This window comes from Pan paniscus, chromosome 5, assembly GCF_029289425.2.
Source record: "Pan paniscus chromosome 5, NHGRI_mPanPan1-v2.0_pri, whole genome shotgun sequence".
Lineage (NCBI taxonomy): Eukaryota > Metazoa > Chordata > Mammalia > Primates > Hominidae > Pan > Pan paniscus.
In genome coordinates, this window is record NC_073254.2 from 26796844 (window position 1) to 26813083 (window position 16240).

General features: G+C 39.5%; 1 protein-coding gene across 6 annotated transcripts in view; it reads left to right on the forward strand.

Annotated features, from left to right (window-relative positions):
• HIVEP1 (HIVEP zinc finger 1) overlaps positions 1-16240 on the forward strand; it is a 194772-nt gene that overhangs the window by 137077 nt on the left and 41455 nt on the right. For 5 of the 6 annotated variants that reach the window (XM_034961444.2, XM_034961442.4, XM_034961445.3 and 2 more), the window contains 2 exons: positions 12009-12499; positions 13849-15567. The exons of the other annotated variant lie outside the window; for it this stretch is intronic. In XM_034961444.2, the coding sequence (XP_034817335.2) occupies positions 12009-12499; positions 13849-15027 (1670 nt within the window). In that variant the 3' untranslated portion in view covers positions 15028-15567. Of the gene's footprint in view, positions 1-12008; positions 12500-13848; positions 15568-16240 lie in introns of those variants that run through there. 6 annotated transcript variants of the gene reach the window in all.

Genomic DNA, 16240 nt, shown 5'->3' on the forward strand with positions numbered 1-16240 from the left:
CATTTAACTGATCTTTTCTGTAGCATAAACATAATCATCACCAGGAAACGTCTCTGAGCTTTCATTCATTAAACAAAATGTACTAAACACTTAAGAGGCAGTCAGTGTTACTACAAAGCACCCCAGTATAGTACTTATTTTTTAAACATCATTACCACTTGATAATATCTCGGTCAGCTCATAGCGTTCTGGAAAAAGCCCAGGTCTTATGCTGTGTTTGTGCTGAGTTGCTCCCTTACATGAGCATTGTTTTGTTTTTCACTAAAGGTTTTCTCCATATTTCTTTCTAATTAATGTCAGTGTTTTCCAAGCATTATCTTCAGTCTTTTCCTTTTAAGGATCCTAGACCTGTTCTCTACTCTGCCAACCACACCATACCCAGGTTATCATTCACCATCATATTGTGCCTGGTCCCTGGTTGATAAAGAGTGTTCATTAAAGGGTGATGTGAAAATGATGTGATGAAAGGCCACAGACCCCTTCTGAATTCTTTACCACCCTTAGCAACAGCAGGCTGTGCGGTACCTGTCTTATCTTTTAGCAGATGGAATTCATGTTCTAATTCTCAATGGAATAAATTAGGGGATGTTGGGAAACGTTTGCTTTTAATGAAGCAGGAGGAATTATACATTTTTATAAGCCAGCCATTAAAATGTGGACATTCGGCATTTAAAAGAAGTTTCTATTTAGTTTAAAACTAGCAACTTGAGCTGCAATGATAAGAAATGCTCATGGGAAGCCTAATCCCTCTGCTCCACTGCACATTCCCTTGTTTTCTTGCCATAAAACATGATATAGCCTCGGGAATTTTGTTCTCCTGTTCTTGGGGTATTAGTGACTACATTTTAGTTTTCACCTTTTGTGTCAAAATTCATGCCGCCAGCAATTTGCTTTTCATCCTTTGATCCGAAGAATGTTTTCGTCAACAAATGCTGGACTTCAGTGCAAGGAATGTTAATGTGTACCCTCAGCTGCCAGCTAGGAGAACCGTTTAATATGACGAAGTGCAGTGAGAAGCATTATTCTTGTTGGAGTTTAAGTACTTACAGTAAAGATGATGTTTGATCACAGGTTTTAAAACCTATATCACATTTACTCTTAAAAATAATTTAGGTGAATTTTTAAAAATTACTAGCAAAGCTTTTTTTCCAAATGAAACCTGTAGAATATATTATCATCGGGATTTTTATAGAACACATTATTACTCTTTTTAAGAAACACTTCCATGTGTAGAATATGAAACCATAATAGGCTTTAGGATTTATACTTAAAGCAGTGCTAATATTATTTTGAATGACACGCACATGACACAGTATTTTGGTTTACTTCCTAAAGTTAAACATTAAACTCTGCCCCATTATGTTTTTAATGATGATTTTATCTTTAAAATATATATATATAATTGTATTCACATCCTTTAAAAAAATTTTTTCCCTAGGTTGCCATTGTTTATCTGGCTTTCAGAGTAATATTTCTAAACATACATGAAAAACAAAAACAGGCAAACTTCAACAACAAAAGAAGGTTGCTACCCTCGGGAGCCCCTTCTCTCAGGGAGCCCCTCCTGCTGCTTTTGCGACTCCGACTCTTCCAGCAGGTGTCACTGTCTGGCAGCAGCGGGCGGGCAGGTTGCGGTTCACCTGACTCATCTTCAAATTATAACTTTTAAAATTTATCTTTAGGGAAGTTGTTTGACGTAAATGTATCAAAACCTTTACTTTTGACAAAAATGTTGCTACATCATATGCCTGCTTTTTCCCTCATGAATTGAAATTCACAGAAAATAAAGGAATTAATCTTGTGCTGATATAAAATTTTATTGAGTATTAGAAACATTTGTTTATAATGAGAGGGGAATGTGGCTGGGAGGACATAATTAAATGAAACTTTTAGGACCATTTATTTATGAATTTGCTAAGCAAATATAGATTCCTTAGGTCTGTTCTAGAGTCTCTGATGGCTGCAAAGGGGTAAGCCACAGTGCTTACCCTCCTGAAGTATTAGTCTGTATTATATACACCAAGAAAGGAACAATTGTAATAGAAAAGGAGAAAGTCAGTGTATCTTATTGGCATAATGACAGGGCTCCTAAGTTCATAGAAACCTGTTTTTGAATCCTGGCTTTGATGCATTCTAATCATATACAGTACAAGCGTCTTAACTTCCTTGTGGACGATGGGTGTGGTATCAACTCTGTCATGGGTGGTAATTAGGCTTAAACCTGGAGGGTGATGTGGCATAGATGTTGGCAAACTTTTTAATGTCAAGGGCTGGATAGTAAATATTTTAGGCTTTGCAAGCCACCTATTCTCTGTCATGAATACTAAACTGTGACTGTAGCACAAAAGCAGCCATAGACAGTATATAAACAAATGAGCCTGGCTGTGTTCCAATAAAACTTTATCCACAAGAACCAGTGGAGAGCCACATGCAGCTGGTGACCATAGTTTGCCAATCCCTGATATAACCGTTACTCACCTGTAATCCCAACACTTTGGGAGGCCAAGGCGGGTGGATCACCTGAGGTCAGGAGTTCGAGACCAGCCTGGACAACATGGTGAAACCCCATCTCTACTAAAAATTCAAAAATTAGCCAGGCATGGTGGCGGGCACCTGTAATCCCAGCTACTCGGGAGGCTGAGGCAGGAGAATCGCTTGAACCTGGGAGGCAGAGGTTGCAGTGAGCCAGGATTATGCCACTGCACTCCAGCCTGGGTGACGGAGCAAGACTCCAAGACTTCATCTCAAAAAAACAAAAAAAGACAACAACAAAAAAACCAGTTACTCAACATAGTATCATAGTCGTTACATTAAATAACATGCAGTAGCAAAGTAAGCAGTATCACAGAGTCATATATGACAAGTGTTTTGAGTCCATAACAAGTCCTCGTTCTTGTCCTCGCAGACTTGTTGATCCCAGGCAAGGCACTTTTCCTTTCTGGGTCTTCTATCAGTACGACTTTTGATTCAGCAGCAGTAGTCTTGTTTAGGGGGCAGGGGCAGAGGTTAAGGGGGACAGGGAAGTATATAAAGGACTTTTATTCTTATGAATCCAAACAGAGGGCAGAGTTGTCTGTGCTTTGTTTTGGTGCCATGGATGTTTAAAAGGATACCATTGTCTTCTGTTCATTTAAGCTACCCATTTTATCTTTTCTCTGTTACCCAGAATATCAGTCCTGTTTAACAAATATGTAATGATTCAAAATTCATTTGCAGGTTTTTAAACTTTGACAGTGGTCTCCTCTAGCAGAGATTTCAGATACTATGTATTCAGAGACAGAAACATCATTCTGTGCTTATTTCAGTGAAAGAAACCCAGGAAAGGAATCCCAGCCCCTCCTGCATCCTCTCCAAGCTACAGGCATGTGGCTCATCCAGGAGGGGAGAAGGGAGCAGAGAAGCCACCCTGGGTGTCTTCTCACCCATACTGCTAATCCTGACCTGACCTGAAATTTAATATAATCAAGGCAAAATCAGATTAAAATGGAGCCAAATAGTTTTACACTTCAAATAGTTTTTACATACATAAAAAATATATGGTGTTCGTTTTAAATTATTCATATTATTTGCATATGCTAAAAAAGAAATCAGCATGCTTCTTGAAACATGTATGTCTTAACAATTTAAAATATTTATAATATAACTGATTCTTAAACTTTTATATAGTGCAGTATATTTGAAATTTTAAAAGTTCAATTATTTACATTCTCCTTGGGGACTACATTTTATATATTCTGTTACTTGTAATCAAATAATTATATGACATTCTTAATGTCTGTACCTACAAACATTGAATTCATGCATATTTATAAGGTAGCTTATTGACTGTAATTCATTGTTGACCTTTCTGATGATTCTGTAGTTAGATTTTTAAAATATGATTGAATGTGGAATGTCTAGGCATAGACTAACATGGGTTTGAATCTTAGCTGTGACATTTATGAGCTGTGGGCTCACCACTTTGAAAGTAATTAACTGCATTTTTCATCTTTTAAATCATGCTCTGAGAAAAAGTCAACTCCTTAATTAGTCCTTGTTTGAATTATGATCAAATAGTATTGGTTTGTACAGAATGATGCTAACTTAGGATCCAGGCTATAGATGGCTGCAACCGGAATAGAGCCATTTAGTCATCATATGTACAATAGAGTAAGAAATGCAAAAAAAAAAAAAAAAATAGATACAAGATAAGAGCACTTTTAGGTTCTAAGAATTTAAAATGTGTATCTAGGTTAGAGTGAATTGGGGTGAAATTTCCTGTGCTTCCAAGTTAACCAGTAGAAGTGTTGAAATTGATTTCAAGAATTGATAGTGTCCTATTAAACAATAGGAAGACAGAAGGTACTAGTGAGAAGTCTTGATTTGACTATGGGGCTAATAGGGAGGTGCTCGTTGTGCAAGCTTATGTGAGAGAATAGCGGTATCAGTAGAGTAAAAGACCCTAGAGCAGGCCAGGTGCAGTGGCTCACGCCTGTAATCCCAGCGCTTTGGGAGGCCAAAGCAGGTAGATCACTTGAGGTCAGGTGTTCAAGACCCGCCTGACCAACATGGTGAAACCCCGTCTCTACTAAAAGTGCAAAAATTAGCTGGGCATGGTGGCGGGTGCCTGTGATCCCAGCTACTCGGGAGGCTGAGGCAAGAGAATCAGTTGAACCTGGGAGGCGGAGGTTGCAGTGTACATGTGTATTCCATATATACAAGTGAAGATATGAATCCATACTGATAACTTCCAGTCCAGCACCACTGAATTTATTCTAGTCTTCTCCATTTCCTTCTCCTCTTCACCCACAGTGAGAAACCTGGTTCGCACCTACAGTATGTTTACATATTTGCTCGGTTCTAGTATATAAATAAACTAGTTTCAGAAATCCTTACCTTTACTCCTGTAAGAAACAGATTAAAAATTACGTGCAGCGTGTGCGATTCTTGTCTCTAGCCTTCACAGTCTCCAGTCAAAACCCTCTTTGCCAAGGTTATCTAGGACAGGACCTTACTTTCCATGCCCTTAGCGTGGCTGTGCCATCCATGCAGCTGCAGTCAGAGCCGTCTGTCTCAGCTTGCATTCCTCTTAGGTTCACCCCACATCCTAGTTGATTCTGTTTTTATTTACTTACAATAAAATTTACTTTATGGTGTATAGTACGTGGTTTTTGACAAATGCATAGAATTGTACGTTCATCACATGGACACAAGGAGGGGAACATCACACACCAGGGTCTGTCGGGGGTGGGGGACAAGGGGAGGGAGAGCGTTAGGACAAATACCTAATGCATACGGGGCTTGAAACCTAGAAGACGGGTTGATGGGTGCAGCAAACCTCCATGGCACATGTATACCTATGTAACAAACCTGCACATTTGCCACATGTATCCCTGAACTTAAAGTATAATAAATTTTTTTAAAATTGTGTGTTTATCCCACCTTTCTTTTCTAATGTTGGTAATTTGTATCTTCTCTCTCTCTTTCTTGGCTAGTGTTACCAGAGAATTTTTCTAAGAACCCAGCTTTTGGTTTTCTTGCCTTTCTCTATTTTTCTTTTTTCAATGTCATCATTTCTGTTCGTATTTTTATTATTTTCTTCCCTCTCCTTGCTTTGAGTTTAGTTTGATCTTCTTTTTCTGATTTCTTAAACTGAAAATTTAGATTTATCCGAGAACCTTCTTTTCTAATGAAAGTGTTGAATACGATAAATTTCCCACTGACCACTGCATTAGTTACATCCCACAAAATTTGAATGTTGTGTTTTAATTTTCATCCAGTTGAAAATATTTGACATGTTTTGAGACTTCCTCATTAACCCAATGAATATTTAGAGATGTGTTCTTTTTTTTCTTCAACTTCTAAGTTCAGGGGTACATGTGCAGGATGTGCAGGTTTGTTACACAGGTAAACGTGTGCCATGGTGGTTTGCTGCACAAACCATCTCATCATCTAGGTATTAAGCCCAGCATTTCTTCCTGATGTTCTTCCCCCACACCCCCATCACCACCCAACAGACAGGCCCCAGTGAGTATTGTTCCCCCCAATGTGTCCTCGTGTTTTCATCGTTCAGCTCCCACTTATAAGTGAAAACATGCGGTATTTGGTTTTCTCTTCCTGCATTAGTTTGCTGAGGATTATGGCTTCCAAATCCATCCATGTCCCTGCAAAGGACATGATCTCATTCTTTTTTATGGCTGCAGAGTATTCCATGGTGTACATGCACCACGTTTTCTTTATCCAGTCTATCATTGATGGGCATTCAGGTTGATTCCATGTCTTTGCTATTACGAATGAACATATGCATGCATGTTATCTTTATAATAAAATGATTTCTGTTCCTTTGGGTATATACCCAGTAATGCGATTGCTGGGTCAGATGGTATTTCTGCAGAGGTCTAGGTCTTTGAGGAATCACCACCCTGTCTTCCACAATGGTTGAGCTAATTTACATTCCCACCGGCAGTGTCAAAGCATTCCTTTTTCTCTGCAACCTCTCCAGCATCTGTTATTTTTTAACTTCTTAGTAATAGCCATTCTGACTGGCCTGAGATGGTATCTCATTGTGGTTTTGATTTGCATTTCTCTAATGATCAGTGATGTTGAGCTTTTCTTCATGTTGTTGGCTGCATGTATGTGTTCTTTTGAGAAGTGCCTATTCATGTCCTTTGCCTGCTTTTTAATCGGGTTACTTTTTTTCTTATAAATTTGTTTAAGTTCCTTGTAGACTGTGGACATTAGACCTTTGTCAGATGGATAGATTGTGAAAATTTTCTCCCATTCTGTAGGTTGTGTGTTCACTCTGATGATAGTTCCTTTTGTTGTGCAGAAGCTCTGCAGTTTAATTAGACCCCATTTGTCAATTTTTCCTTTTGGTGTTTTCGTCATAAAATCTTTGCCCGTGACTATATCCTGAATGATATTGCCTAGATTTTCTTCTAGGGTTTTCATGGTTTTTCATTTTACATTTAAGTCTTTAATCCATCTTGAGTTAATTTTTATATATATTGTAAAGAAGGGGTCCAGTTTCAGTTTTCTGCGTATGGCTAGCCAGTTTTCCCAGCATCATTTATTAAATAGGGACTCTTTCCCCCCATCACTTCTTTTTGTTTGTTGAAGATCAGATGGTTGCTGGTGTGCAGTCTTATTTCTGAGTTCTCTATTCTGTTCCGTTGATCTATGTGTCTGTTCTTGTACCAGTATCATGCATGTGTTCTTTAATTCTGCAGTAATTTGATGGTTTTTCAGATATCCTCCAATTAATTGATTTCTGGTTTAATTCTGTTTTCATGTAAAAACACACTCTGTATGGTTTCTACTGATTTTAAATAGTTGAGGTTTATTTTGTAGCTCAGAATATGGTACGTACTGGTGAATGTTCCACATACCCTTGTATAAAAAGTATGTTCTGCTGTTGAATGGAACATTTCTATAAATGTCTATTAGGTCTTGATAGTGTTTTGCGGGTCTTTTATGTTCTTCCTGATTTTCTATTTATGTGTTCCATTAATTACCGAGAGTGGATTATTGAAGTCTTCAGCTCTGATTATGGATTTATTTTTTTCAGTTTCCACTCATTTATTTCGAAGCTCTATTGCGTACACACTTAGGATTGTTATGTTCATGGGATGACCTATATCATTATGTAATGCTCCTGTTTATCCTTCATAATATTCTTTGCTCTGAAGTCCACTTTGTCTGATATTAGTATAGTTTCTGCAGCTGTATTTTAGTTATTGATTTATGGTATATCTTTCTCCAAACTTTTATTTTCAGCCTACTTATGTCTTTATATCAATATTTAAAATGCATTTCTTATATACAGTATATACATGGGACTTGCATTTTATTCAGTCCTAGTCATTTCTGTCTTTTAATTTATGTGTTAGACCACCCCTTTTACTGTTATTATTTGTGTAATTGGATTAAAATGTACCATATTGGCAGTCGTTTTCTGTTTGTTTCATTTTTGGGTTTCAGTTTTCTTTTGATGCCTTCTCTAGTATTAATCGAGTGTTTTTTATGATTCTGTTCTATTTCCTCTACTGACTTATTATTTATACTTTTAAAAAATGGTATTTATCTACCTTCAGATAATATTACATTGCTTTACATGGAGCCTATAGCCTTTACTGCAGTATATACACAGCTCCTTCTTTCCGTGCTTTATGCTATTGTGGCCATACCTTTTTACGTTTACATTTACTGTGAATGCACAGTACATTGTTTTACACATTCAGGTATCTTTTAGAGCAATTAAAAAATAAGAAAAAAAATTGTGTCCCCATTTATTCTATTTTCACTGCTCTTTGTTTGTTTGTGTAGATCCGGGCCTCCATCTGATGTTATGTTCCTTCTGCCTGAGGAACTTCCGTTTAACATTTATTGTCCACTAGGTCAAGCAGCTGGCAATGAATCCCCTCAGTTTTTGTTTTTCTAAGAAAGTCTGTATTTGTCTTTCATCTTTGAAAATTATTTTCAATGGGCATAGAATTCTGGATTTAACAGTTTTCTTGATATTGTTACCGTATTTTTTATTTGCACCATTTTCATTGGATTCTTTTTAATAGTTGTCAGCACTCAGCTGAAAGTCCCATCTGTTATTGTCTACCTTTCCCTTTAGAGCCTTAAAATATTAACCATAGTTATTTTAAATTCTCAGTCATTTCTAACATAGGTGTCATATCTGACTGTGGTTCTGATTATTGCTTTGTCTCTCTGAAGTATGTTTTTTTTCTTGCCTTCTTGTGTGCCTTGTAATTTTGTGTAGAAAGCTGTACATCTTGTGTAAGACAGTAGAGACCCATGGAAATAGTTTGTATCCTAGAAATGTGCATGCCTCTCCTTCCTAGAGGCCTTTAGTGTGGGAGTTAGAGTTTATCTAGTTAGGAGTTTGCTTAGGTTTGAGAGATTTGTTGGCACTACAGCTATCCTCACTGCAGCAAAGGCTTCATGTTCCTGTAGAGATACCTTGTGTTTTGGCTGGGGGTTGGATCACAAGAACGTCACCTGTTCAGTTCTAGTTTTAGGTCTTCCTTTTGCACTGTGCCTCAGAAAGGGTCTGTCTGCACATTCTTGTTCTGTTTCTCTCCAAGCACTGTTTTGTTACCTGTAATGCTAAGCTCCTTAGCTTGACATTGTGGGGCAAGGAGGAGGATGGGGTGCTGTCTCTGTTCTGATTGAATTACAGTCTCGTACCTGCACCATTTTCTTAGGTTTCTGGGCTGTGTCCTTCTCAGTTCTCCTCCCTCTCCCCCAAGTGTTGTGGGAGTTTCTGTGTAATCCTGTCCCTCCCCAAGGAGACAGGTTGTATATATATGTTTTTCCTGTTCCCTTTCCACACTGCAGTGAGTTTTCAGCAGTGTCCTAAGGACAACAGTGCGTGCCACCCTTCTCCTCACAGGATAGGTCTTTTGTTTTCCTGGTGGAGACAGGGGAGATGGATCTAGGTGTAGTTCCTTGCCACTCCTCTAGGGTTACTGCTTCTCTCCCCCATATCTGGAACACAGTGGACACTTCTTACCCCACCTTCCTGTGAGCACCTGGGTGATGGTCATGGCATAGATCCTGTGTGAGAATGTAACCCTCAGAGGTTTCACACAATCTTGGCAGCCCACTCTTGACTCTAACCAGATACTTGAGCGGGACTCCCCTGACTGGGGTTCTGTTGTGTCTGCCCTCGGTGACACAAGCTTGTGTCTCCTTAGATTTTGGGCTGTTGATTATCTGGGACCTCGGCTTATTGATGGGTTTGGAAAAAGTTAAGTTTAAAGTTAGGCTGTACGTGTGTGTGTGTGTGTGCGTGCGTGCACATGCACGCTTGTGTGTGTGTTTAACGTAAACAGGTCCCATCCTTGTTAGACTTTACAGCAAGAGCAGCCTTGAATGAAATCATCCTTTCTCTCCAGTAACTTATTCTCCCAGTCATTCAGTTCTCTTTAGTCTTTCTACAAATTTTACTTCTTTAAAGAAGATGCGTCTCCAAAAAAAAAAATACCTAATTTGCTACTGATGTGGCAAATTCAAGTCAAATTGAGGATGACTCGAATTTTACAATGCCAAACAATCCTGATGGCCAACTGTCTTATTCTTCCCCAGGGCCTTCTCCTCAGCCAGGGCGGAGGCTCGTTGTGGGCAGGGCCCTTGTCTTTTATAATCCTCGCAGAGTTGCCAAACCTATAAAAAAATTTTAAAATAGGCAAGGTAGAGAAGTAGCTGAGGCGCAGGATTCTGGGTATTTACCCAGAAGTCACACATTCTGTCTCCAGCACAGGCCCCTAGAGCCATTCAATACTTTGGTATTATTTTATTTCATTACTTATTTTACAGCATAATAGTAGAACCCTAAAAGCAAAAGGCTTATGAAATCACATGCTAACAGAACCTAAATGCATGTTTCATCTTTGAGTTTTTTAATTATAAAAGTAGCACACGTTTGTGATAAATCATGTAAAATGTCAAGTTCTTTTCATCCCCTAGAAATAATAACCCTCCAATCTTTTCTATGGGTCTTCTAAGGCTTTTCTCTAAGAACTCATTTTTGTCATATACAAAGAAAAAGTAGTAAAAAATGAATATCTAGGCCATTTGGGAAAGGCAGCCTATTGCTTGTTGCTCTGTTTACATGTTTGTCTCTTTTCAAAAAAATACCTGTAAGTGCAGAATGTATCACAGCTAAACTGTACATTGTCTAATGTCAACTTTATTATATCTCAGTGACATTCCTCCCCCATAACTAAATTTTATTAAGCTTTCAGTGGGAAAGAGCCTCTAATTTGCAAGATTTTGAAAATGTGAAGAGTTTAAAAGTTCCACATGAGCTTATGAGATTTTTGAAACTATTTCCTGGATCATCTTGAAGATTCCTTGTTAAACTCAGTTTCACATGATGTTAAGAGGCTGACACTAACGACTTTTAGATAATATCCCCCTTTCTATGAGGAATGGGTTGAATCATATCACAGAAGAAATTGACGGGAAATTGTAGCATCTCTCTGAGTAAATAAGAAGGCTTACACATTAGGTGAATATGACGACACGGAGGACCATTGAAACATGCCTGTGTCAACCAAAAGAAGAAGCTAAAGCACAAAGTGTGGTTGAAAGAGTGGACTTGAGCCAGAATAAGGACAGCTGCCCAGATGACTCACCCAAACTGCTTGCTTGGCCTTTGTTACAGGCAGATTTTTAAAGGCAAAAAGAAAAAAACAAAAACAAAAAAACAGGAGGCAGGGGAGGGGGCCGGTGTTACCGAGTAGACTGTTAGACAGTTCTGTCAGGAATTCTCATGGATATACAGAAGTAACAGTGATTAGTGACTGCCTGTCCACGGTTAAGCTATAGAATGTGGGATATAGTGTCCGGTGCCACATTACTAGGTTAATTCACAGCTACCTGTGGCAATGGGAAGCAGCTTCAGTAAAGTGTGGAGTAGGATGTGATTGCTGTCTCATCTTAATGCCTCTTTCGGGCCTAGTAATTTGAAAGGGCCCACATTCCTCAGATAAAAGTCCTTTTCTTTCCTCATCTATAATACTATTCAAATCTAAAGAAAATGTATGTTGCTCACAGATACCAACAGCCATCAGTTTTTTGTGTTTGATTTAATTTGTTCAATAAAAGGAAGATACAAAATAGGGAAAAAGCTCAGGAAAAGAGTTGCGTTGAACTCTTTATTAATTTTATATGTAGTTCAGTTGTGTTTTAAAGATTTTCAAGTGCAATCTTAGAGGCCTTCATTTCCTTGTTTCTTGATTACCCTCCGCCTGCCTCATTCCCCTTCTGAGAGTCATTTCCCATTCCTCGTCCCTGACCCGGCCCCTCCCGCAGAGCTGCCCTCCTCTGAATCCTGATGGCCAACTGTCTTATTCTTCCCCAGGGCCTTCTCAGCCAGGGCGGAGGCTCGTTGTGGGCAGGGTCCTTGTCTTTTATAATCCTCGCAGAGTTGCCAAACGTATAAAAAATTTTTCAAATAGCACTTGTGCACTTGGAAAGCATTCCATCACATACCTCTTGGTTGTTTTTATTAGATGAAAAACAGAGATTCAGTTATGAGCGATCTGGATATGATCTTGAAGAATCTGATGGCCCAGATGAGGATGACAATGAAAATGAAGACGATGATGAGGACAGCCAGGCCGAATCAGTCCTGTCAGCCGCACCCTCAGTCACAGCTAGCCCACAGCACCTTCCATCTAGAAGTAGCCTTCAGGACCCTGTGAGTACTGACGAGGATGTCAGGATCACCGATTGCTTTTCTGGGGTACACACGGACCCAATGGACGTTCTGCCCAGGGCGCTGCTCACCAAAATGACTGTCCTGAGCACAGCACAGTCTGACTACAATAGGAAGACACTCTCTCCGGGGAAGGCCAGGCAGCGTGCCGCGAGAGATGAAAACGACACAATTCCGTCTGTAGACACTTCCAGGTCCCCGTGTCATCAGATGTCTGTGGACTACCCTGAGTCAGAAGAAATTCTGAGAAGTTCTATGGCAGGAAAAGCTGTTGCTATAACACAGGTAAATGATTGGCTGTTGTTCTTTTATTTCTTTTTTCGTTTTAACCTATTAAATATGGAGAACTTAATGGCTTAAGAAAATAATGCACCTACGTGATTTTTTTAGGCCAAATCAGTTTGTATAGCTTTATTTTTTTCTTGTATTTAAGGGTAGAGGGTATTTTTGCCCTTTGGAGTCTTGTTGAGTATCTTAAGCAGTTCAGATATTTTATTGTAAATCTATGAAAGAACCAAATGGTTCTTGAAAAATATATCCATTTATTTTTATTTGCTTTTTGAAAAATTTTTGAAATTAAAAAAAAAAAAGTGACAGTGGCGAACACAAGTCCCGCAACTGATTTATCTGCTGGCCCCTTCTGAGCAGTTTCTCCACTGGTGCTGATGTGATGATGGATTTTCACTGACTTATCCAAACATTTTGCACTTTGCCCCCATTGGCAAGACAGCTACCAGTTTCTATGGCAAAGTTAATGTGACCTGAAAACACATCAAGAAGTTCACTTTGCTTGAATGATCACATTGCTACAGTAGCTTGGGAGAGCTTTCTGCCCAAGAACTAGCTCAAGGCAGGCACAGGCCTCTGAAAAGTCACGCTCCATGTGCTGTGAGTGAGTCCCTGCTCTACCTCTGGCTGTTTTGTGACAAATGATTAATTCTGGGAGGAATGCATTCTTCCCTCATTGACAGTTCTCTTACCTCTAGTATGTATCGAATATTGCAATAGGATTTATTCCTAATTGTGGCAGATTGTGCTGTAAGCGTCTCTATCCCAAAACCTCTCAGACACTTACCAGTGCCTGGAAATCTGGTTTTCAGTAGACATTTCATAAACTTGCAAATGATAGACAAACAACCAGAGAACTTTTTCATAGTAACATCTCTTCACAAATAATTCTTTAGTTCATTTTTCCCCATTGAGTTGACATAGCCAACTTGAATCTCAATTTCTCAGTAACTCTTAATCTCTAAAATAAGGTGGAGCTGGTAGTGCCAGAAACAGAAATAATAACAAAAATAGCAGCTTAAGAATATAGCTGTGTCCACTTCTCAGAGTTATTCTCTGTGTACAATATGACAAAATCCAGGAAATTTGCTTCAGACATGCAAAAGACTATACAAGATGTATTGCCATTATTTCTACCAGAAACGAAATTAAAGATGTAATAATTTTTTAATTGGAAGCTTATTTTTAAAAATCGAAAAATAATTTCATTGCAGCAAACATCATTTTTATCAATGCAAATATACTTACTTTTATCTCATTGTGAAGAAATAGATTTAGCACTAGCCTTATATCTCAGTGATTACAAAAGACCTGTCATAAAAGGATTGCCCTCTCTTGTCATTTAGAGCCCATCATCTGTAAGACTTCCTCCTGCTGCAGCCGAGCACAGCCCCCAGACAGCAGCGGGGATGCCTTCTGTGGCCTCACCACATCCTGACCCTCAAGAACAGAAGCAGCAAATAACTCTACAGGCGACTCCAGGCTTGCCTTCTCCCCACACTCATTTGTTTAGCCACCTTCCTTTGCATTCCCAGCAGCAATCGAGGACACCTTATAATATGGTTCCAGTTGGGGGGATCCATGTGGTACCTGCTGGCCTCACATACTCCACGTTTGTGCCCCTTCAGGCTGGACCAGTGCAGCTCACGATCCCTGCTGTCAGTGTCGTTCACAGAACTTTGGGTACTCCTGGGAATACGGTCACAGAAGCGTCTGGCACTACAAACCCCACTGGAGTGGCTGAATTAAGCAGTGTTGTGCCATGTATTCCTATCGGCCAAATCCGCGTGCCAGGCCTTCAGAACCTAAGTACCCCAGGCTTGCAGTCACTCCCCTCGTTAAGCATGGAAACCGTCAATATTGTAGGCCTAGCCAATACAAATATGGCCCCACAAGTCCATCCACCAGGACTGGCTCTGAATGCTGTCGGACTGCAGGTTCTGACTGCAAACCCTTCGTCACAAAGCAGCCCCGCCCCTCAGGCACACATTCCAGGTCTCCAGATCTTGAACATAGCATTGCCCACCTTAATCCCCTCAGTCAGTCAAGTAGCCGTTGATGCACAGGGAGCTCCAGAAATGCCAGCTTCCCAAAGCAAAGCATGCGAGACACAACCCAAGCAGACTTCTGTAGCCAGCGCAAACCAGGTCAGCAGGACCGAGTCTCCTCAGGGGTCACCTACAGTCCAGCGGGAAAATGCAAAAAAAGTTCTGAATCCACCTGCCCCTGCAGGTGACCATGCAAGGCTTGATGGCCTGAGTAAAATGGACACAGAGAAGGCTGCCTCGGCAAATCACGTGAAGCCCAAGCCTGAACTCACTTCCGTACAGGGCCAACCAGCGTCCACGTCACAACCTCTGCTGAAGGCACATTCTGAAGTTTTTACAAAGCCCTCAGGCCAGCAGACTCTCTCTCCAGACAGACAGGTGCCCAGGCCCACAGCACTGCCGCAGAGGCAGCCCACTGTGCACTTCAGCGACGTGAGCAGCGATGATGACGAGGACAGGCTTGTGATAGCAACCTGATGGATTTTATTTTTTATTTGCTTTTTTTTTTTATATAACACTTAAAGGTTTCTTTGAAAACCCTCCTTTCCTTAAAGCACATTTTTCTGACATAAACTCATGACTAATCTTTGTGCAATCATGAACTTTTGACCAATAATTGTTGTTTTGTGTCAGCTCCAGCCATTTTTGTACATGTTGTATAGACAATTGTGCCTTTTAGGAGCTTTATGTTTAGAAACTGTACAGATTGTTGAATATCTATATACATAAAAATATATTATATATGTATATGAAAACCAGGTAGTTATTTGTGTTTAGTAAGGAAAACCTGTCAAATAAATCAAATGATTAAATTATATGTTCCACTGTTGAATATAAATTTTATGGCTATGGGGTAGAGTTTCTGTGTATAAATTAGTATGTAAACTCCATATTTATTGTATTCATATTAGTCTTTGAAAATGGGTCTGTCCTCCTTGTGTAAGACAGTAACTTTACACTTCAGACAGATTTTCTGTGTTATGAAATGTTTCAGTAAAATGTTGTTTACTGACTTTACGATTGCCTCAGTTGTGCCTTCTTTATATCATCCAGTGATCAGTGATCTGCATTTGGAAAATAGCCCTGGGTTCCATTCTTTCCACATTCCCCTCAACCCTTCGTTTTTTTTATAAACAGAGACTTTACTCGCCTTTCTACCATGTGAAACTCTAACTGAAATCCATACAACTGATTGACCTATTTTTCTTATTTGTGAGAAGTCATTTCATAGTTATTATTAGAAGACTAAATATATAAGAATACTTTCTGTATATACATAAAGCATATAGCCTAAAATGGGCAACGTTCCTAAATGAGGGTATGGAAATTTCTGGGAAACATGAGTTAAACCCCATTGTCCTTAGAATTTGGCTCAGATGAGACCTGTATAACCTCATTTCCAGGCTCCAACACCAGATCTCTTCGTGGACTGTGGGCTCTTCTTTCCCTTGATGCTGTTAAACTCACAGAGCTCTGTCCAGCACTGAACTACAGAGTGTCCAAGATTACCGAAGAGCCAAATTCAGACTTCTAAATTACTTAAGTGACTCTCTTTAGTCATTACTATTTCCTGTCCTGGAAGGTTGAACCATCCTTATTCAGGAAAATATGGCGGCATGGGGAGCCCCCAATTACCAGTGCAGTGATTTGCATTATTAATGATTACAGATGCTAGGTTTATGAGAAAAGT